A 25,127-nucleotide genomic window follows, 5' to 3' on the forward strand; every position below is an offset into this window, starting at 1 on the left:
AGTGGATTTTCCCCTTAAACATTTAAGGTCTACATACCACAACTTATGTCACTGTAGTACTTGTTGACATACTGATAAGAGAGTTAATGCATACTAAGGGAACTGCATAAGGGAGCAGGAGAGTTCATTAGTGTCTTGCCCAGATGAGTAGAGGTATCCAGTGTCTACCAGCAATGTGGATAAGAGCAGCAGTATTTTTTTTTGCATTCAAGACTTAACATTCAGCTAGTTCAATAATTAAGATAATTACAACAATACTACAAATATAAACAGATGATGGCACATACTGCTGCACAATTCTGTCTGCATCCAGTAATAAGTAATAAATTCAATAATATTTAAAAGCCTTCAGATTCAGATCATTACAAGGCCTAAAAACACATTGGTCTGTTTGTCAATACCAGAAAATATTTCTGTCATTCAAGATCCCAATTATGTGAGTCACCTTACCTTATGATTAAGGGCACAAAGGGTGCCAGGCTGAGAGCTGAGCATGTGCCATCCATGGGGGATGGATATAATCGACCCAGAACAAGCAGCAACAAGAACAGGCTAGGGTGGAGCTTCAGGACACCAGAATCACTACATATATGGAGATGAGAGAGAAGGAGTGAATATTACGAGTGAAGTAATTCAACAGAAGATCAATGTTAGACTCACATCCAAGCTAAATATTTTAAAGATAATAAAACATTCTGGTTTCTTCAACGTGCAAGTTTTAGAAACAGAAAGCAGTACCTCACTCCAGCTAATATAAAATTAGATTTTATGTTTCACCATAACTTTATCTCATCAAAACATTGAATTATTATTATCAACTCTACATGGGGTTTAATGAGTTTGCTTATTTTTGACTTTCTGAATTTAATTTGCAAGGAAGAGAATGCACAACTGGGTTGTGGAAATGCAAAAATGTTTACATTTTGTACCTCTTAGATTGCTATCTTTCAGACAGAGATTAAAGTCCAGCTCAATCTGCCCATTTTGGGAAGGAGGTATTTCATCCTTCCTCAGTCTGGCTCATGACTCCAGTCTGGATCTGACTCCAGATCCACCAGCAACAAACAATCTGCTGGAGGAACTCAGTGGGTTGCGCAGCATCTGTGGGGGACAAGGAATTGTCAATTTTTTGGGTTAAGACCCTACATCAGGACCGCCTTTCACCCCACAGATGCTGCTCAACCCGGTGAGTTCCTCCAGCAGATTGTCTGTCACTCCAGATTCCAGCATCTGTAGTCTCTTGTGTCCAGATACGCTGGTATGCTTTCTGAAATGACAGATTAAGCCATGCAATGTAGGATATGCAATAAATCCTGGCCTTACCCGTTGTATCAACATTCACAATGAAAAGTAAAAGTAAACTAGCTATGCCTGGGATGGGGCAAGACAGGGACCATTGCATCTTTCACAGAGGAAAAAAAATGGATATATACCCAACAGCAGATAAAGCTACAGTATTCTGGAGAGAAAGCAGATAGCAGGAAAAATTTAGCATACAGCCACCAAAGGGAAAACAAAGCATCTTTTCTGTATGCTACATAGGAATAAAAATGGGATTCTGCAAGGATAGGCTTGTTTTCGGTGCAAAGACTCTTCTCATTAGTTTTCTGCAAGCGGCTGAGTGCTGTCGCAACAACAACCTTGCACTCAACGTCAGTAAGACCAAGGAATTGATTGTGGACTTCAGGAAGGGGAAGTCGGGAGAACACACACCAGTCCTCATTGAGGGGTCAGTGGTGGAAAGGGTGAGCAGCTTCAAACTCCTGGGTGTCAACATCTCGCAGGGTCTATCTTGGGCCCAAAACATTGATACAATAATGAAGAAGGCGCGCCAGCGGCTCTACTGCATTAGGAGTTTGAGGAGATTTGGTATGTCACCAAAGACTCTTGCAAATTTCTACCAATGTACGGTGGAGAGCATTCTGACTGGTTGCATCACAGCCTGGTATGGAGGCTCCAATGCGCAGGATTGAAAGAGGCTGCAGAGGGTTGTAGACTCAGCCAGCTCCATTACGTGCACAAACCTCCCCACCATCGAGGACATCTTCACGAGGCGGTGTTGTGAGAAATCCACATGGCCGTCAGGTGACAGTAACGACAATGACCCCTGCTGACTGGAGGACAGCATTGCTCCTCTGATCGGAAGTGATACTACTGTCAATCAAGGTGCGGCTCTACCCACTCCTCAGGTGTGGGAGTACCTTTTGCCTCTGAACTTGCCTGACCACTCTGAACTTGCCTGACCAGTACCCTTTGTCTCTGAACCTGCCTGACCATTGGCTGTGGCAGGAACCTTTGCCTTTGACTCCCACACCATTGGCTCGTTTAAATCACAACAGTGAGGCTCCACCCAGCCTCCTAGCACCATAAGAAGGGCTGCATCCCCTAGCCCTTCCTCTTTTGACGACCCCAGGAGTAGTGAGACAACGCCGCAGAGATCATTGGTAAGACTGCATCACCACATGGTCAGGGAGCGTTTCACTCAGACTCAGGGAGCGTTTCACTCAGACTCAAGGAGCGTTAAGGGCCAACGCTAGTGTGGGATGGGCATCGAAGTGTTATATCCTGAAGTCGTACATTGTTACTGTGTGCTTGTGTGCATTAATGTGTGTGTGAGTGTATCCTAAACTAGTTGCGATCCCCTCTCATGTTCGTGGTATCCTGTGCGTGAGTAAACGCGTGTCTGTTCCCATCCTTCTGTCCCGCGTTTGCCTTTGTGATTATCATCCCAGTACCTAAGATTAAACTAGTTTTGGTCTACAAAGCTCGTATCCAGAGTCCTTGATCCTTAAGACAGAATAGAACGATTTCACACAACAGCCGGCACCTCAAGAAGGCCGCATCCATCATTAAGGACCCTAAACACCCAGGACATGCGCCCTTCATCGGGGAGGAGGTGCAGGAGCTTGAAGACCCACACTCAGTGCTTCAGGAACAGCTTCTTCCCCTCCACTATCAGATTTCTGAATGGTCCATGAACCTACGAACACTACCTCGTTATTCCTCTTTTGCACTATTTATTTTTGTAACTTGTAATTTTTATGTCTTTACATCTTGCACGGTACTGCTGCCACAAAACAACAAATTTCACGACATAATTCAGTGATAATAAACCTGATTCTGATTCAAACATACAAACATTTTAGTTTCTCACCTGTCCATTGTGTTTGCCACCATCTCCAGCTGCTTAAGGAGGAAGGGATGAAGTGTGGGGAAACGGGTAAAAAATTCTCTGCCTGTCATCCTATAGAGACATAGGAAGTGACATAAATGAAACAATGAAGTGTGTAGCATGGATTACAATCAAAGTATTTTAATTTCCAATAATGGCTGCAATAGACAATCAATCACCTGAAAAATAAAAATGCCTTGAAAGATTATCATTTTTGACTTAAACAATCACCAAGGGGATTTCCATCAAGTATTTGACATCAGGGCAGTCAAATGTGGATGAAGGAGCTGTCGTAATACTGACTTCAGTGGGTATCATAGGGAAAACATTCCAATGGGTGCAGTCAACTTTTGCATAACAGAAGATGATTATAGTTGTTGAAAGTCAACTGTCCCAGGACATCACTGCAGGAGTTCCTCAAAGCAGTGTCCTAAACCAAACTATGTTCAGCTGCTTAACTAATAACCTCTCTTCCGTCATAAAGTCGAAGTGGGGACATTCGTTGATGATTTCATGATGTTCAATTCCATTCATAACTTCTCAGCAAATGAAGCCATCTATTCCTGCACACAGTAGGACCTGGGCAACATTCAGGCATGTAGCAAATAACATTCACATTAAATAGATGTCGGGCAATGTCCATCTTCAATAAGAGATTCCCACAGCCTATCCTCTGCAATCAATGGCATTATTGTCGCCGAATCTCTTGTTTGTAACATCTGGGGAACCACCAATGGCCAGAAACTCAACTGGACCAGCCACAAAAACATTGCTGTAAACTGGGTATCCTGCAATGAGAGCCCCACCCTACTACCCCCACAAACCTTTCCCACCATCAACAAGGCACAAATTAGGAGCATAACAGAATACGCTCCACATGCCTGGATGAGTGAAGTTCCAACAAAAAGAAAGTAACCTGCTTGACAGGCACCCTATTCAACATCCTCAATATTCATTCCCTCCATCCACAGCGCACAATCGCTGCAGTAAGCACCGTCCACAAAATGCAACGCAGCTAATATCAAACAGCTGGAAGAACTCAGCAGGTCAAGCAACATCTGGGTAGGCAAAGGGATGGTTGATGCTTTGGATCAAGACCCTGCTCTCAGCCCAAAATGTTGACCACCCCTTTGCCTCCATAGGTGTTGAATGACCCACTGAGATCTTCTAGCAGTTTGTTTTTTGCTCCAAATTCCAGCATCTGCAGTCTCTTGCGTCTCCACACTGAGGTTACTTGCCTAGACTACTCCTGCAGCACCTTCCAAACTCACATCACCCACCAGCGAGGAGGATAAGGGCAGCAGGCACACAAGAATGCCACCCTCTACTGATGCCCCTCTAAATCACCAATCATCACGACTTTCTGGAACTCCCTATCCAACAACACTCTGGAGAGACCTTCACCAGATTTCTGCAGCAGTTCAAGGCAGTAGCTCATCACCACATTCTCTTTTTGGGATATTTTGCATCATTTCACCATAAGAACATTCCTTCATTCCAAAAGTGACCAAGACTACAGCCTGAGGTTGCTTTTGCTGAATCCAAATAAACAAAAAAATCAAATTAGCATTAATTTTACAGTTGAAACCTGAAAAGGAATATTTCCACCAATGGCATTAGGTATATTGGATGGATTGATTAGGTGAGAATTTAGTGCATAGAAAGTAACAAAATTTGACCAATCATTCACAAACTTGTGGGGAACATGCTCATGGTAGAATTTATCAGCAGATGACAAATTATAAGCAGATTCTGAATAGCAGAGGAATAGCTAAACTTTGAATATTAGGTGAATATTAGTTAAAAAAAGGTATCTTAATTTAAAATGAGAATAGGAAAATTGCAGAACAGCATGAATCAATCCTACCGAAAAGAGTACAAAATAAGGTAGTTCTGAGAACAATATATAGAGAGAAGACAACAGATCCAGACAAGTCCTTTCCTTGCTCATTGACTGCTTTAGTGTATGCCTTGGAAGGGAATATATTTATAACCTCTGTCCTGTAACTACTTGACTGACACCATTTTCTTACATGGCTGTTGATTTCCATCAGATCCAATAAAGTTCACCATTAACTACAATGATATTTTCAGTCGTTTGGATTTCAATAGTTAGGAAATGCTTAAATTTACCGATGTGTCAATAATAATGGGTGACTAAAAGTTTCAAAAAATAAATCGCAATAGGAGATAAAATATGCAGTGAGACACAATAATTGAAAGTCATGCTGTAGGTACCTCGAACGATCTTTCCCTTGGACTGGCAAGGGAAAACTATCACTACACAAGTGCTAATGACATGCATGGGTTGAAGAGTGTAAGACTTATTTTCCTGGGTGGGAAGACGAAAAGAACCTCTCCACCACCCATTATTCCCTCTCATGAAGTTTTGCTTTTTAATACAACTCAAATCACATTATTTTAGGTTATGAAATGAAATGCATTTTTTTCATCTATTTTTTTCACTGGAAACTATCCTTAATTAATAGTTTGAAAATAATTTGTTTAACACGGTTTCATATTCCACTAACAATAGCTTCAGAGTCCCGGGGGAAAAAAATTCTAATGGGACATCTAAGAGCAAATAGGATATTTAAAGCCAGTCATAATGATCAATACACTCATTTTTTTTTTACAACATTGAAGAAGCCATTTGGTTTGTTGAGTCTATGCTGGCTCTCAAAGCAATGCCATCAGTCCCCTTCCCCCAACTTATTTCCCTGTAACATATTCTTTCTCACATACCCATCTCTTGTTCTCCTGCCACCACCCACACTTGGGCCAATTTATAATGGCCAATTAACCTACCAGCACATCTTTGGGATACAGAAGGAAACTGGAGTTGTGTGGCAGCAGCTCTTACGACTGCGCTGCCCACTATTCCCATCAGAAGATGCAACTCGTTCATTGGTAGGGCATTTGCTTTTTGGGCAGTGGGCAGAGGTAATAGTAAACTGCCTTGATATACTGCTGCAACTGACTAGTTTCTGTATTTTAATCACTAACTTGATTAGATACAACACTCTACATCAGGAGCAAAATGGTAGCCAGGGAAAGAGTGCGCCCCCTTCAGGGCCAAATGGATAATCTATGTGAGGGGGCAAGCAACGATGTGAGTGGTTGTGGTCCTAAATTAATGCTTCTCATCTGTGTTCACCAAGCAGGAGCACATAGAAGATAGTGAGGTCAAGAAGGGGTATATGGATAATCAGGAGCAGGTCAGAGTTAAGGAGGAGGAGATTTTAGATGTCATGGGATGCACAAGGATTGATAAATCCCCAGGGCCAGTTGAGATCCATCAAAGTTTGCCATGGGAAGTAAGGGAGGAAATAGCTGAGGCTCTAATGAAGACTTTTGCATCTTTGTTAGCCACAGTCAGGGTGCCAGAAGACTGGAAGATAGCAAACGTTGTTCCTTTATTTAAGAACGGCAGTAGGGATAAGCCAGGAATCTGCAGACCAGTGAGCCTTATGTCAGTGGCAGGGAAATTACTGGAGAAAATGCTAAGGGATAGGATTTACATACATTCTGATCATGGACAGTCAGTGTGGCTTTGTGCGGAAGAAATCCTGTCTCACTAATTTGAGTGAGTTTCTCGAGGAGGTAACTAAGAAGATGGATGAGGCAGAGCAGTAGATGTTGTCTAGGTGGATTTTAATAAGGCATTTGACAAGGCCCCACATAATCGTCTGGTCCAGAAGGTAAAGGCACATTGGATTCAAGGCAAGCTCACTATTTGGATCCAAAATTGGCCTGGTGATGGGAAGCAGAGGGTAGTGGTGGAAGGATGTTTTCTGATGGGAAGCATGTGTTGTTTGTTGTGTTCCTTGCACCCTTGTTGTCCATGATATACATTAATGTGAACACAGGAGATCTGATTAGTAAGTTTGCCGATGATATGAAGGCTGACGGTGTTTTGGATAGCGAGGAAGGTTATCTAAGGCTGCAGCAGGATATAGTTCAGTCGGAAAGTTGAGTGAAGCACTGGCAGATGAAATTTAATCCCAACAAGTGTGAGGTGATGCATTTTGGGAAGTTAAACACAGTTAGGATATATACAGTAAATGACAGAGCACTGAGGAATGTTAATGAACAGAGAGAGAGCTTGGGGTTCAAGTCCATAATTCCCTGAAAGTGGCAACACAATTAGATTGGGTGGTGAAGGCAGCATATGGCATGCTTGCCTTCATAGCTCAGGGCACAGAATAGTAAAGTTGGGAAAATATGTTACAACTTCACAGACACTGGTTCGACTGCACTTGGGAGCATCATGTGCAGTTCTGGTCACCATACTGTAGAAAGAAATGCGATTGTACTGGAGAGGAGATTCACCAGGATTGGAGGACTTTGGTTATAGGGCGAGACCGGATAGGCTGGGCTCGTTTTCCCTGGAGTAAAGGAGACTCAGCATGACCTGATACAGGTATGTAAAATTATAAGATGCATAGATAGGGGAGAAGGTCAGAACTTTCTTTCCCATGATAGAGAAACCAAAAAGAGCACAGGTTTAAGGGGACAGCAAGGAGTTTTAAAAGGGATTTGAGGAGTTTTATTTTTAAACAGAGTGATTGGTATATGGAACTCACTGCCAGAGAAAGCAGTGGAATCAGACACAATACTATGTTTCATAGACATTTAGATAGGCACTTGAATAGGCAAGGTATAGAAGGATATGGACCTAATGACGGCAAATGGGATTAGTGTAGGTGGTCAAAAACCTTGGCATGGGCATGGTGAGCTGAAAGGCCTGTTTCTGTGCTGTACAACTCTAAGACTTTATGCACCTATAGTAGATGAACTGGATCTGGACAGGTATATTTTCAGACCCTGACATCTGCACCTGAACCCGACCCCATGTTCTGCCTCACATTAAAATTCCCCTCGATGCAACCACTTACACTATTGACTCAGTTTTTAACCACACAAGCTCCTGGAAGAGCCAAAGCAAAAAAAACAGAAAATTCTGCAGCACAATCAGGGAAAAATTCCTATCCAATTCCTTTGAGCAATCAGTAAAGCTCCCAGGATTACTGACATAGCCAATGCACAATTAAACTCGTAAACAAATTACCCTTCATAATTGGAAACAGACCCTTTCCTCAAGCCCAAGCTGTACTTCCTTTTCAAGAACTGAAATGGATCCATACTTGCTAGATCTTTAGCCCATCTGTTCCAGAACACCATGATTTTCTGTAAACAGCAACACTTTCTGGCATCCAAACTAACAGTTTGTCTACTGATTTCATTCCCTTTCTTTAATTAATCCACTGGATTTGGGCATCAACAGTGGGGCCAGTATTCACTGCCCATCCCCATCTATCCTCATTAAAGGTGGTGCTGAGCCTGCCATCCTTATACATCAAAAATAGAAACTTGGCCAATGAACTGATTCTAATTCCTTCACTGAAGATTTTCCATTATGTCAGCATCACTCAGTCTCATAATGTATGGCCATTTGGACAGGCAATCACTTCTGATTTCACAGGAGCCTAAACAGTGGAATTGATTTATTATTGTCACATGTACTGAGGTACAGTGAAAAATTTGTTTTGCATATTGTTCATACAGATTAATTCATTACATAGTGCATTGAGGTAGTACAAGATAAAATACAGAATGCAGAATAAAGTGTCACAGTTACAGAGAAAGTGCAGTGCAGGTAGACAATAAGGTGCAAGGTCATAACGAGGTAGATTGTAAGGTCAAGAATCCATCTTATCGTACAAGAGGTCCGTTCAATAGCCTTAGAACAGAGGGATAGAAACTGTCCTTGAGCCTGGTGGTATGTGCTTTCAGGCTTTTGTATCTTCTGCCCGGTGGAGGAGGGGAGAAGAGAGAATGTCCGGGGTGGGTGAGGTCTTTGATTATGCTGGCTGCTTTACCGAGGCAGCGAGAAGTGTAGACAGAGTACATGGAGGGGAGGTTGCCTTCCGTGATGTGCCGAGCTGTGTCCACAACTCTCTGCAGTTACTGCAGTCACGAACAGAATAGTTGCCATACCAAGCCATGAGGCATCCAGATAGGATGCTTTCTATGATGCATCGATAAAAATTGGCAAGGGTCAAAGGGGACATGCTAAATTTCTTTAGCCTCCTAAGGACATAGAAGCATTGGTGAGCTTTCTTGGCCATAGCATTAACGTGGTTGGACCAGGACAGGCTATTAGTGGTGTTCACTCCTAGAAATCTGAAGCTTTCAACCCTCTCAACTTCAGCTCCGCTGATGTAAAGAGGAGCATGTGCACCCTCCCCCTTCCTGAAGTCAATGACCAGCTCTTTTGTTTTGCTGACATTGAGGGAAAGGTTGTTGTCATGACACCATGTTACTAAGCTCCCTACCTCCTTCCTGTACTCTGACTCATCGTTACTTAATACATGGCCCACAACAGTGGTATCTTCTGCAAACTTGTAGATGGGAGTTAGAGCAGAATCCGGCAGCAAAACTTCCAGAAGAAATAAGCACTGATTTCATAAATACATGCAATATTCCTATTTAATCTAGACAAAGACTAAATATGCTTCTTTCTTACACAAGTACTCATCAGAAATCCCCTCTAGCCATCAGTGGAGGAGCATGGAATGTCAGTTGCAGAAGTGGCTAGATTGCTGCATTGCAGAATTCTGGGCGGGTTACAGGGCAAGAGGAAATTATAATTATTACCAGTGACTATGTGCATTTTATCAAGGATGCCAATTCCAGCTGGATATTCTCCCAGAGATTTCAGCTCACGAACTTCTATTTCACACAGTCCAATGGTCAAGTAACCTCTCTTCCCCACTTCTAGCACTCATACTACTAATGAACCGTTCAAAGAAAATAAACACTTGTTTTTAAACACCTAATGATTCTGTTCCAGGTTATTCACTACAAGGTCCAGCAAGTTGGCCTTGCATGTCAGAAAGCACAAGGACAGTCTTCAGCACTCGGCAATACAACGTGTTACCAGTATTACTATTACAGATTGCTAAACTAATATTATCATGGTTCCTCTCATCTCTGGCTTCCCCCTTCAAATTCCTCCTCTGTCTCTGGTTTCCTCTTTTCCTTGGCCTCAATTTCCCTACTTTGCCCACTTCCAAGTGACTCTCTGGTTCACAGCAAATGCTGGTTCAAAACCACAAGCAAAGACGTGCAACCATAGAGCATCCAACTTTCATAAGGTTAATGCAATGATGAACATCACACAAACACTTTCACTCTGAAATCCCAGTAAGGTGCCAGAGTGTGCTCAAGTGCTGGAAGTGCCATAAACCAAAGCCCCACATGTTTTCCCAAGCTGACAGAAAAGACTCCGTAACTCTACTGCAAAGAGGAGCATGGGGGTTGCCTCATCCATTGGCTAATATTTGTTCCACAATCAACATCACTTAAAACACATTCTCTGGTCACATTACCATGTGCTGTCTGTGAGGGCTTGTTGTATGCAAATTGGTTGCCATATAACCTGCATTACAATAGGATACCTTGTTGGCAGTAAAGAAGTTTATAGGGATGTGAAAAAGACTATGTAAATACAAGCTTTTCTTTCTTTCAAAGCTCCAACTGCAGGTAGCAACCTAATGACAGTATACCTGGCAGGGTACTGAAAATCTGTGCTGACCAACTGGCTGGAGTGTTCAAGGACATCTTCAACCTCTCACTGCTGCAGTCAGAGGTACCCACCTGCTTCAAAAGGGCAACAATCATACCCGTGCCCAAGAAGAGCAGGGTGGGCTGCCTCAACAACTATCGCCCGGTAGCACTCACATCTACTGTGATGAAGTGCTTTGAGAGGTTGGTCATTGCTAGAATCAACTCCTGCCCAAACAAGGACCTAGACCTGCTGCAATTTGCCTACTGCCACAACAGGTTGACAGCAATCACATTCTCACTGGCTCTCCACTCAGCTTTGGCACACCAAGACAACAGCAAAATATACTTCAGGCTGCTGTTTATCGATTACAGCTCAGCGTTCAACACCATCTTTCCCTCAGCACTAATCAACAAGTTTCAAAACCTAGGCCTCTGTACCTCCCTCTGCAACTGGATTCTCGACTTCCTTATCAGGAGATTGGTATTGGTATATTATTGTCACATGTACTGAGGTACAGTGAAAAACTTGTCTTGCATACCGATCGTACAGGTCAATTCATTACACAGTGCAGTTACATTGATTTAGTAGAGTGCATTGATGTAGTACAGGTAAAAACAATAACAGTACAGAGTAAAGTGTCACAGCTACAGTGAAAGCGCAGTGCAATAAGATGCAAGGTCACAACAAGGTAGATCATGAAGTCATAGTCTATCTCATTGTATAAGGGGACTGTTCAATAGTCTAATCACAGTGGGGTAGAAGCTGTCCTGAAGCCTGGTGGTACATGCCCTCAGGCACCTGTATCTTCTACCCAATGGAAGAGGACAGAAGAGAGAATGTCCTGGGTGGGTGGGGTCTTTGATTATGCTGGCTGCTTCGCCAAGACAACGAGAGGTAAAGATCACAGTCAGTGCAGATCAGCAGTAACATCTCCTCCTTACTGACAATCAAGGATGCATACTTACTGTGTGGCTAGACACAGCACAAACGCCATCTATAAATTCGCCAATGACACCACTGTTGTTGGCAGAATCTCAGAAGGCGATGAGATGGTGTACATCTCATGAGAGAGATTGGCTGGTTCAGTGGTGTCGCAACATCAATTTCGCACCAAGGAATTGATTGTGGACTTCAAGAAGGGGAAGTTGGGAGAACACACACCAATCCTCCTTGAGGGGGTCAGCAGTGGAAAGGGTGAGCAGCTTTAAGTTCCTGGGTGTCAACATCTCAGAGGATCTATCTTGGACCCAAGCACATTGATGCAATCATGAAGAAGCTTTCAACCCTCTCAAACTCAGCACTGCTGACGTAAACAGGAGCATGTGCACTGCCCCCCTTCCTGAAGCCGATGACCAGCTCTTTTGTTTCCTGACATTGAGGGAAAGGTTGTTGTCATGACACCACGTCACTAGGCTATCTCCTTCCTGTACTCCGACTCATCATTATTTGAAATAGGACCCACTACAGTGGTATCATCTGCAAACTTGCAGGTGGAGTTAGAGCAGAATCTGGCCACTCAGTTGTGCGTATAGGGAGTAGAGTAGGGAGCTGAGGACACAGCCTTGTGGGGCACCTGTGTCGAGGATAATTGTGGTGGAGCTGTTGCTGCCTATCTTTACTGACTGTTATCTGTTGATCAGGAAGTCAAGGTTCCAGTTGCAAAGGGAAGTGTAGAGCCCCAGTCTTGGAGTTTGGAGATGAGTTTGCTTGGAATTATAGTGTTGAAGGCAGAGCTATAGTCAATAAATGTAGTCTGACACCCAATGTCATAGAGTCCTAGAGACAGAGGAAACTGCAAAGAATGTCTGAGGTGGGTGGGGTCTTTGATTATGCTGGTTGCTTTACTGAGGCAGCAAGAAGTGTAGACAGAGTCCTCGTAGGGGAGACTGGTCTCTATGATGTGCTGAGCGGTGTCTTCCCCACCAAGTTTGCAGTGACCATCAACCACCCATTTCCACCAATCCTACATTAATCACTTTTTATAAATTCTCCCCACATCCTCATCAACTTTTCCCAGACTCTACCACTCATTTACACACATGCAAACTCCTAATAAACAGCACCTGAAGTCAGGTTTGAACCCTGGTCTCTAGTGCTATGAGGCAACAGCTCTCCCAGTTGTGCCACTGTAGTGCCCCAATGTCTTGCCTTAGCACTGATGGTTATCAATTGGTCAGGCGAGCTGCTCACACACGAAACCGTGCCTCATCAAGAAACAATCTTTGATATTTCAAATAAACCATTCTTCATGAAATCTAGATACTTATATTGTGTGATATATTAAGCAGCAAGGTACTATGAAGTTGTCACTTAAAAGTCAGGTATAAACAGAAGGAAAGTCAGCAAATTGTTCAGAATACAAATACACTCTACCTTACAGCTCATTAATTGCAACTCTGGTCAAAGTGGCAAAGTACACAGGGATCTGCCAAAGCAAACAATGCTGAACATCTCACTAAAGAGCAGTGATGCCTAATATAATTGAATAAAACATCAAGCAGATGACTGGGTTTAGCTTTTCACCATTTGGTGGTCATTCAAGGTTTAAGCAACAAAATGAAACACCTTTCTCTATATTTAACAGAATTTTACAGTAAAGTTTTGCTTGCACTGAAAAATTGTTACAAGTTTCCTCAGCTTTTGATGCAAGGAAGCAGAAACAATACACGTACACCATACCATAAACAACTGTGACAATAAAGAACTGCAAAGTATTTTGTGGACAAAGGAATTTAAGGGTAGCAGACCATGTAAGTTTTAGAATCTTGTACAATAAATGTGTACACATTCAGTTATGCAACTAGAGTGAATGTTTTCTTAAAAATACCTGAAAATAATTTAGAATTGGACTTGCTCTCTAACTCAGACTACCAAACTCGTTTAAAGCATTCTCTATAAAGCATTTTGTCATCCAGTGTAACAGAAACAAGAACCCCAATGACATGTCGCTCGAGTGCCAACCATTAACAGGCCAAATAACTATTTCTAAATAAAAATGTCACAAGGGAGAAATCGATTAGAATCATCCTGGGTCTCTCTAATGGGAATATTTATCAAATCAATGAGACTGATTGAACTGATAGGATCATTAGATCAACACCTCTTACCCCCACTGAAGATGGAACTTCCAATTCAACCGAAAAACAGTCTCCCTACCAGTTCAAAATTTTCAGCAGACCTTATGAACATAGAACAGTACAGCACAGAACAGGCCCTTTGGCCCACAATGTTGTGCTGACATAGCTATTCCCTCCTACCTACGGAATGCCCATATCCCTCTATTTTCCTCTCAGTCATATGCCCATCAAAGCCCCTGTTTAAAAGCCCACAATGAATTTGCCTGCACCACCCTATCAGACAACGCATTCCAGGCATCCACCACTCTCTCGGTAAAAAACGTACCCCTCACGTCTGTTCTGAACCTACCCTCTTCTCACCTTAAATGCATGCCCTTAGCATATGTTAGAACATACACAGTACAGCACAGGAACAGGCCCTTCGGCCCATGAAGTCTGTGCCGCCCATGATGCCAAATTAAACCAATTCCATCTGCCTGCAAGTGATCTATATCACTTTATTCTTTGTCTGCTCATGTGCCTGTCTAAATGCCTCTTAAATATTGCTGTCATTTCTGCTTCCACCACTTCCCCTGGTAGCATGTTCCAGGCACCTACCACACTATGTGTGTAAAAAAAACATGCTTCAGACTTTCCTCCCGTCACCTTAAAATTACACCTTCTAATATTTGACACTTCCACTCTGGGAAAAAGACCGACTACCTACTCTATCTACGCCTCTCAAAATTTTGTAAACACTTCTATCAGGTTGTCCCTCAGCCTCTGACGTTCCAGGAAAACAATACAATTTTGTCCAACTTCTCCTTATAGCTAATACTCTCTAATCCAGGCAAAAGGTGATCTTCTTCTGCACCCTCTTCCAAAGCCTAACCATCCTTCCTGTAATGCAGCGCCCACAACTGCACCCAATACTCCAAGTGTGGCTTAACCAAAGTTTTAATACAGCTGCAACTTGACTTGCCAACTTTTATACTCAACACCCTGACCGATGCAGTCAAGCATAATGTATACCTTCTTTGCTAACCTATCTGCTTGTGTTGCCACTTTCAGGGAGCTGTGGTCTTGCAGCCCAAAATCCCTCTATACATCAATGCTCCCAAGTGTCCTGCCATTTAGTGTATAGTTTCTTCTTGCATTTGACCTCCCAAAGTGCAAATCTGTCTGGATTTAACTCCAGCTCCCATTTTTCTGCCCACATTTCCAATTGGTCTATATCCTGTTGAATGATTTGGCAAGCTTTCTTACTATCTACAAATCTGCCAATTTTTGTGTCATCTGCAAACTTACTAACTAGCTCACCTACATTTTTGTCTAAATATACGACAAACAACAAATGTTAGCTTCATTTCTCTTTTAAAAAACACAAGATTATTTGCTTTACAAGAGGAGTTACAAAACCTGTATTTGCCTAAATTAGTCATAAATAAAGATCAAAAGCTGTGAAACAAACACAATCCCAACTTTCAGCAATGCTTATGGCTCAAACAGTGCACTTGAATGCTGTACACTGGTTCACAAAATGACTGTAACTGACTAAAGTATTCTGAAATGATTATTCAGGTTAACATAACAAAATGAATTTTCTGTTTTTGAACTATAGCACAAAGGCACTATGTTTTGGAATGTTTTCCCCTTTTTACCCATCAGCAAATCTTCAATGACATTCCTTTTGAGGTATGTCAGAATACGTTGCTAGGTGTTACCCTTATTTTTATTATACACTTATTTCTGCTGTACTTTTCCCCCTCTGCCTCTTTGTACCTTATGTGCTTTCATTAGCTTGTGGTCTTTTGCATGGTCTTTCTTACATATATTTTCTCTTTCAACTAATGTTCTTTGTCAAAAGGAATTGGTTTTTGACTAACCGAAGGCATGGATAGTGGCTGGGAAGTAACCTGCGTACAAAGAACTTTGTGGTCACATCCTTAATAGAAGGGAACAGTGGAATCCAGCTGGCATAGGAAGACGGGAACGTAATGTTAAGGAAGAGAATGCCCTCCATCCAAGTCACCATCTAGATTCATGTCACCTTGCATAACATTGTTTTCCTGTTTCATTCTCATTTCTCTGCTGAGCTTTAACCCCCTTCCACTCTCTTTTCTATGTTTCGCATAATCCTTCAATTTCCTTTCACCCGATCTATTGGCTTTGAATCCTCTTCAGTTCTTCTTTGCTCCTCATCTTCTCCCTCCCTTCATCACTGCACTCTTGGCCAAAAGTTTTGCCCTCCCACATACCATTTGCCTTCATCCTTCTCAGTCCTTCAGTGTGCACCCGCACCATCACCATGTCATACTATTTGCTGGTTTTCTGAAATTGACCTCAGAAGACTGGGGAATGACATGAAAGGTTACCTCAACTGATAGGCTGAAAAAACAGACTTGTTGGTTCAAATGTATCATCTAGAAACAAAAAGACCAAAAAGTGTGCATTTTGTGTGGATATAGCAATGAATAATATATCCTTAATGTAACTCCTGTAGCAATGCAAACATTTAAATGAACAATGTATGCACTTATTTCTTTTTATGCTTTTCACAATCTATTTTGCTTTTCCCATTGCATTGTCTCTACTTTGGTTCATTTGAGATACCTAGTGTGACAGGTTACAGGCTACTCTCCATACAAGTGGCAAAAAATTCAACCCGCAAGGTCTGCAGTAGTCTTCCCACCCTCTCCCTCACCTAGAAGATGGCATCTCGAAGAGCAGTGCCGCCACCCGTTGAAAGTTTGAGTACATTCATGTTAAAAATAATAGCTATGCCTGACACCAAGACATTATACCTAGGAATGAAAATGTTTGGGCACAAGTAATAAATGCAAGAAATAGCAAATGAACGCCAGATGCAAGAATTTTGATCTGAATAGTAATATAGATCCTTCATGGACAAGGACTTGGGTCAAGCTGGAAAGGTGGGTTAGAGTGCACTTAGATGCTGGGTGTAGTTGAGATATCACCAGTGAGGGTTCTTTGAAGGTAGTTGGCCTCTAGGTGCAGTGCTCAACAGGGGGGTTATTTCAGAGATAGTTAATGCAAAAGAAAACAGAAATTAATTTCACCAAGAAAATGGATTAACTACAGCTCCAGATGGTACACATTAGAATTGCTTTAAACTCTGAATTGCCCATTTGCACAGCACACCAAAGCCTTACATCAAGCTACACAACTGGCATCAACATGGGATCCAAAACATCTTTCTCATATTGAAGGCTTACACTTGGTGACTATTAAATATCTGTATGTCACAGAGACTCAACGGAAAACAGATTGCTGGACTAGTCAATTAAAATAATCTTTTGGCACACCACTAAAGGATTTCTTGGATACTGTAGTATCTCAGTGGAGAGCTTCTGGTATTTTACTATCTATAAAATTCTCATTTTCAACTGAATACAAATATCACAACCACTGGCATATCTTTTTCTTGTCAAACTCAGTTTGTGGTTTGTGCTACAAACTTAAAAAAGCTCAGATTATCATTCACTAAATGTTAGCAATATATTTCTGGTTTATCTTTCAGTGAACTCAAAATACATCCTGATTACAATATAAAAACTATTAAAAAAAGTGTGCTAAGCTAAAAAATACATGCACCCAAACATCAATTCAAAGATTTCATCTGTACGTATTAAAAAAAAATCTGATTTCTGGTTAGTCTAGACCTTTCAGTCTAGACTAAACATTTTATTTCCTCTTTGAACACTGCACTCTAAACTCAAATGGTTTTAAATTAAATTTGTGATCAATTCTTTCATAACAGGATAAATTTTGTTTACATCATTTTTATGACCTCATTCCCAAAAATCTTGCTGTAAAAAGTTTTCAAGTAACATTTTCTGAATGAAAAACAAAATCAACAATTCGCTAAGTGATTAAAAGCCAAGCTAATCCCCCCTACCCCACCATCACTGTAGTTTTTTTTAAAAAAATAAGTCACAAATGATTGAAGAGCTCCCAGAAGTTAGAGGGCTTGTTATGGCATTTGGCATTGACTTTAAATTTGTAAAATTGCTTTCTTTAATTAGCAACATCCAAGTACAATCTCAGAGTTAGGTTTTCTTTGAGCCAGAAGTAATTCTCTTCAGCAGTGACCTTTCTGTAAGACATCAGTTTTCCCACGTTAAGAGTACAACTGTGTCCAGCTCTTCAAAATCCAACAAATGGAAGATTTCTAATTACATCAGGGTAGACAAATTCTCACACATTTTTACAGTAGACAATGAATGCACTGATTCACAATAATTCTCAAAGAGCACCAGCTAATCCACATAGGATTACTATACAGCATAGTTTTTAAAAATTCAATTTAACGTGTTACCACAGTAATGTGACACTCATTTGCAATATAAAATGAATTAGGCTTTATCATCTCTATGCCAGATTGCAATAACTTGTCTCTGGCATTAAGCCAACTTCTAATTCAATTGTAACTCTCAGAACAAGAGGAAAATGCCCCTGTCCACAACATAGACTCCTGTTATGCCACAATAGTTTATAACAAAAAAATGGAAACTGAAAACAAGGATGGTGTCACAGCAAAATCATCATGACAAACAGTTTTGGAAAAGAACCTTACTGAGTCATTGAAACATGACTGATTCACTTGACCTCTGGGGACATACCTCAAACTAAACAAAGGATATTTTGGCATTATTTATTTTCAAATAACATTCAATACAATTACGTCATCTATTGTAACCAGGGGAAAACCCAAGCTTTGGTCACATCAAACATGTAATTAAACAGGACTGATTCATAATTAATTATCTGAAGTTGCAATGGCTTACAATATATGAAAATAAATTTATTGTGCATTTTTCCCCAAATATAAGCCATTTTTCTGAGGAACAAATGCTACCATGCCTGTGGAAAGAAGCTGAAATGATCTATCTACTGATTTAGCTGTTATTAGCAGAAGAGTGAAGAATGAAATGTGCTTCCTCTTCATAGCATGGTCAGGGTATGTGACAATTTGTTTCTTTTGAACAAGACATCGTGCTAAAGATTAATACTCATTAATTTTTTTCTTTGCTTCCATTTGCTTTCATGTAGTTTTCAATAATTTTCATTTCTGCGGCATTGGTACAATCTAACACTTGATCTGCCACCCAGAACAACCCAAGGGAAACTGCAATGTCTGGTTTGTGACTGTCCCATGTCAGATGTTGAAGTGGAATGTGCCGAGTATAAAGAGAAAGGCCATCATTTCATGCTTTTTTTATTCTCATACCAGAGCATCAATCGACAAATTTGCCGCACAAACAGCACAAGCTTGTAAATAGACCAAGGACGTGCTTTCAGACAAGACTCTAGCTTAACCCAATGTTAGCAGCTGAAAAGACTGTCATTTCATGGGTTAGTACTAATGTGAATATAACAGCATGTCCAATTTGCTGTTAAAGAGATTTAGAATTTACAGGGAAATGTCACAAGCAACTAAAAATCGCATTATGAGGGAGGGGAAACTCATGACTGAAATTAGATTTACATCATGAGTATGGTGCATTAGGTTTTGTAACTAAACACTGGTTCATTCTTATCATTCGACTGTCAATCCATACTTTTATCCTAACCAAAGCAACATGCTTAATCCCATGTACTCAGCACCATATATCTGAAGAGCTGAGATTACAAACTTAAAAGTAACTATGGAAAACCAAACACAATCACGTGTAATCACATGAGCAGAACTTTGCATTTTCATCAAGCATCTACAGGTATTCATTTTGATTGTCTTCAACACATAGGCATACACACACACAGACCTATGGACATGCACACTTAGGCTCACACCATGACACACAACTCAATTCCACACATTTATTATCCAAGGAAATAGTTGTTTGGATGAGGATACAAGTGAGGGGGAAATCATTACCAGAGTAAGGATAATCCAGAATGTCTTCTTACACATCGCTTGGTTGATCATAATATGCCTAGGGTAAAGGCTAACTCTGCATACCTAGTTTTGGACTTTGCAAGACAGCTATATGCACCATCTGAAGCCTATACAACTGATGCACATAAACAAATGTCATCAAGTACAGTTATGGAATCAATAAAGCGTGTTCCAGTTCTAATGCAGCCCTTGGTGGCTGTCTGGAGATATTAATATCTACAGCACTGAATTTGTAACACTACATTTTACATTTATTTTGTGAAAAGACCAAGAAAATAAATGTTATGAGTTTTATACCAGATACAAAGACATGTGAAATAAACTCCAATATCATAAACTTGCCAATACGTTAATTCTAGTAACTGACTTTGTCATAGAATCAAAATACTGCATTGTTAAAATAGAAAATTTCCACCATCAAATTCACATCTCTCTCTTTAGGAACCACACAGTCATAATTCCTTTAAAAAGAAATGCAGTTCTTCAACAATGCTGATCAGAAGCAAAGTAATAAACATTCCAATCACTGCCAGTGTATTTTTTTAATTCATTCCATTACATTTTCTCTAAGGTTCACTTAAATTTGTCCTCTTGTGCCTTTTCAACAAGCTGTGAAACAATGTAGTGCTCCCATCAATAGAAACCTCCAGCAGGCCATCTTCATTTGCATTTTCAGCTCCAATAAGAACACAAGGAATAATTTCTCTTCCTGATTTTCAACCCTCATCCTTACTAACATTTTCCTATCATGTAGTATTCAATCAACAATTCAATGACATTATGTTGTACAAATATTTAAGATGTTGTAACTGCAAATTTGGTACATCCCAATTTGTGAACAAGGCAAACTCATTTCAGAACAAAGGCAAAATATACAAAGGCTAGAACTCTGAAATAAAACAGAAAAAGCTTAAAAAAACCAAACAGTTAATTTTTCAGGTTGATAACCTCTCATCAGAATCTGATGGAAGATTTCTACACTTCTAGACACCTTTCTACAACTTACAGAAATGTACAATTTTCAGGCAGATCAAGGCCAACTAGCATGCATCTATCTGGATTACAAAGAAGTGTTTTTTTTTGTAAGAGAACACTTGCACTTCTTTAATCAAACTATTAGCCTTCCTCTCAATGGCTCACCCTCTGTAATCTATCCAAATGCCCATCTGAAATCTGTCCTGTGCTTTCCCCCCCATGTTGAAAGCTCCATATAAATGCAAACATTATTTTAAAACATGCAAAAATCTAACAGCTCCTCTTCTGAGAAGTAGCATCTATAAAATAGGAATACCATTCCTTCTACCTGGTGCAGTTAATTGTGAATATATAAGAATGTTTTAACTAAATTGGGATACAGTTTACAAGCATTTTAAACCCAGTTTCAGTTCCATGAAACTTTTTTGACTCTTGCAGGAGAAATTTAAATATTTAGATTTTATTGGTCAGGGTAACATCATGATAAGTCTTTGCCCAAGCAAAGCTATACATGTTCAAATTGTAGTGGATGCCCATAATACTCACTCCTGCAATTTGGTCCCACTTACATTAACAGAACCAGATTTCAAAAGCAGAGGACAAAATTCTGCCATTGCTATATAGGAATTTAGCACAAGCTTCCAAGGGTGAACTTCAATCCCAAGTGTTTCAAATTTTGTGCCAAAATAAGAAATTTCAAACCATATTACTGTGTTATGTTAACTGGGCTTCACTTAAACACACAACTAATATACCAAGTCCTAATTTCTAAACAGGTTTTCATTAGCTCAGAGGCCCTCCAAATCACTAATGCAGTCATCACATGCATAGCACATGATCGTTTTCAACTGTAAAATGAATTATAAATTTGGAGCTCTTGACATGCAAATTAAATGCATGTATTTTTCCATATTCCCTAAAAACATCAAGAATCACACAGAAGTGTTTCTGAATCTTTTCTACTCCTTAAATAACACAAGTACATTGTGCAATCCAGTTTAATACAGAAAGCATTTACTTCGGATTTAAACATCTTTTCAGCAGCAATGTCTGACTTAAAATTGATGAATTGAAATAAAACCCCAATTGAGTTGAATTACTGTTTTCAAAAACTCAAAACTTCAGTTTCATATTTCCAACTCCAATTGTCCCATTTTTAAATACCGCCTACCTCTTAACAATCATGGCTTATTATGTCTGCAAATGTAATAGTATGCTTAAATTTCACCATATCCATTCATTTTTACAGCCCCACATCAGATGTAACTAAAGTCCAAGTTCATCATTTCCTTGCTCCATTACTGGTCTCCATCTGTTTATAATTATTAAATGTGTATTGCGGTATCAAGAATTTTAGGGTGTATGGGTTTCAAACAAAATTACATTGGTAAAACAAGGACAGAATGTTTTTGCAGCAATTATTTATTGGATAATAACATTTCCCAACTGTCAAATGACAATCTGCTTTCAAATGCATCATTACGGGTTTTACTTACTTATTTATAAAAGTTGTTATCTGTCACAAAATCAAATTTATGCAAATGGGCTTTGGATTTTGTTTCTAGTTAATTATAATTAGACTGCAGTTTGAGTAATATCATAATGCAAATGACCTGTATTTAGTTAATTAGTTAATTAACCATTACATACAGGCGACCACGGCATTATGGGTGGGGGGCAGGGGGTGGGTGATTTTCTGTAACTCGGAGCTATGGCATCTGAACGTGTGTCAAGGAATGCAAGTTGAAAAAACGTGTGTCGATTTACCTAGTTTTTTTTCCCCCTGCATAAATTCTGTGGGAGAATTTTATTCCATATCCCAACTTTTTGGGTAGTGATTTGTGAATTCTCTAAAGGTGAATTTCTGTTACCCAAATGGCCATAATGCAGAGCTCACCTGTATTTGACAGTGATGTCTACTTCTTTTTCTTCTAACAGTTTCTTTGCATTTTATCAATAAATCAATAATAGTTCTTTGAAAAGAATAATAGAGCTGAAAGGGTTAAATTCTAAGAACCAATTTCTATTTATCCATTTACTTTTCAGTATTCAGCTACTATTTATGCTCCTCCATCCACTTCCATTCCTTTGAGCGTAGAAAATTAAAGGGTGACCTGATTAAATTGGTTGAGAATTTGATAAGCAGGTTGGCTAACTAGAAACGCGTCTTTCCCAGTAAAAGAGTGCAGAACAAGAGAACATTAAATCAGATTTCAACAGTTCACTGGCGAAGTCAGGAGTAACTTATTTTCAAGAAGGGATCAAATGAATATTTCAAAATCAAGACTGAAAGGCTTTGATTAGGCAAGAGTATTAAAGGTTACGGAATCAAGGTGAGTAGATGGGAGTTAAGACACTAATCTGAATGGTCCACTCCTGCACTGGTAATTCCTAGTTTTAGGAATTCATGTATCAATTATTCATGGATAATTTTGCAAGTATAACCTTCATTAATTAGTCTCACATTGGCTCAGCTCTGGACTGCCTGCAAATCACATCTTCCGCTGTTGAAAACTTACTGAAGGAGGGTACAAGTCTGCACATCCCTTCAGAAAGGATTTGGAAAGAAATTTTCATCAAACATGGTCAAATTCAGTGAAGCAAAAGTCTATTTTGACCAATTCTTGTAAAGGTGATAAATAGATACATAATTATATGAAATAAACAATGAGAAATTTTCGTTTTTATCCACAACATCAGAGGACTGAGGGAGTGCTGCACTATGATGCTGTTTGTTGGACCAAACACCAATTTCCATTCAAATAGCAAAAAAAGATCCCACAGCATGATCTGAAACTTTATATTTTTATTTGCAGATTATAGCTAAATCTGTAAGAGTATAACTGGGCAGCACAGTGGTGCATCAAGTACAACTGCTGCTTCACCGTGCCACAGACTCAGGTTCAATCCTAACCTGTCTATGTTAACTTTACATGTTCTCCCTGTGACCATGTGTGTTTCATTCGGGTGTTGCGTTTTCCTCCCACATCACAAAGATGTGCAGTTTGATTGATTAATTGGTTACTATAAATTGTCCCTAGTGTATAGGTTAGTGGCAGAATATAGAGGGAATTGATGAGAATGTGGGAAGAATTAAAAAGGGATTAAAGTTAAATTAGTGGTTTGTGGTTGGCATGGATTTGGTGGGCTGAAGAGCCTGATTCTATGCTGAGTCTTTATGACTTTATGACTGTGTACGGACTATTGGAGAGAAGTATGGGTCAGGATAACAGTGCTGCAGAATTCCTTTCCGCAGTGGAGTTGTACAAGGAATAAGAAGGCGTTATCCATGTCCTCAACCACTGATCTCAGGCTTAATAAGAATATAAGTGAAGGAAGACAGTGTGCACATTGTAACAAACCTCTAAATCCAGCACCAGGCATGTCTGAGCATGGGTAAGGAATGTCCCCTGAGGAGTGGGTGAGTCTGCCTCCAAAGCACTAATTACATGACTCGGTAGGAAACAAAACTCACCCATCTGGAAACATCAGTCTGTATTAGCTCATCTCATCTACTTGCACATGTGGAAATAAAGGCCAAATATAATCTTAATTCCAAAGCAATTGTGCCAATGATTTCCCAAACTATTGCAGCCAATGCACTGAAAGGAAGCCATTTATGCTTCAAGGAAAAATGTCCATCTATCTCCATATAGAATAATCAAATAAACAAGAAATTAAAATCAATGAGTAGATAACCTGATTTTTTTTTGTGATGCCAGAATACATTAAACACTCCCTGCTCTTATTCAATACGTGCTACGGAATATTATACAATTATCTGAGAAAACAGATGGATCAGTTTAATGCCAAATCACAAAGATCTCACATCCCTTAGAGTGCAAAAACCCTCCATACCACGTTAAAAGATTAGTCTAGATTGCATGCTGTAGTCAGTTTCTTGGGATTGTGTAGTTATTTTGTTGAGATTATGTATAATTTTGTGTAGGTGCTTCAAGATGGTGGTCTGGGAATTTTCACTTGTATGGTTTCAACACATTCAAATGTCAATTCATCATTCTCTTTTAGATGCACATCTAATTTCAATCATGTCTTTCCCTTCGCCATTTTAGTTGTTGGCCTAGCTAAGCTACTGCCATCTGCCTGTTAACTCTGAACTTATTTCACAGCATCTGCATAGTGCAAATTTTCAGTGCTGAATTACCGAATTTCTTAATGGAGTTCAAGCTTTTACGTTGATTTTAATGGTTTTCAATTTATAAATATTTCTAATCCTTGAAGTTTAGCCAAACAAAAAGCTCCAAAAATAATCACTTCAAAAATAATTCCTTCATTTAAAAAAAATTACACATAATTATGGGTAGATTCATCCAAATTGAACAGAATTATTCTGACTATAATGGCAATGTAGTTATATCACATTGTAGGAAAGGCATATAAAAAAATTAAGGTGAATTAAATAAAAGTGGT

General features: G+C 39.9%; 1 protein-coding gene across 1 annotated transcript in view; it reads right to left on the reverse strand.

Moving 5' to 3' along the window:
* The window catches only part of thada (THADA armadillo repeat containing), a 299,794-nt gene that overhangs the window by 172,138 nt on the left and 102,529 nt on the right, over positions 1–25,127 (reverse strand). The window contains 2 exon segments of the mRNA XM_052011253.1: positions 451–582; positions 3,155–3,244. Of these exon segments, the coding sequence (XP_051867213.1) occupies positions 451–582; positions 3,155–3,244 (222 nt within the window).

This window comes from Pristis pectinata, chromosome 3, assembly GCF_009764475.1.
Source record: "Pristis pectinata isolate sPriPec2 chromosome 3, sPriPec2.1.pri, whole genome shotgun sequence".
Lineage (NCBI taxonomy): Eukaryota > Metazoa > Chordata > Chondrichthyes > Rhinopristiformes > Pristidae > Pristis > Pristis pectinata.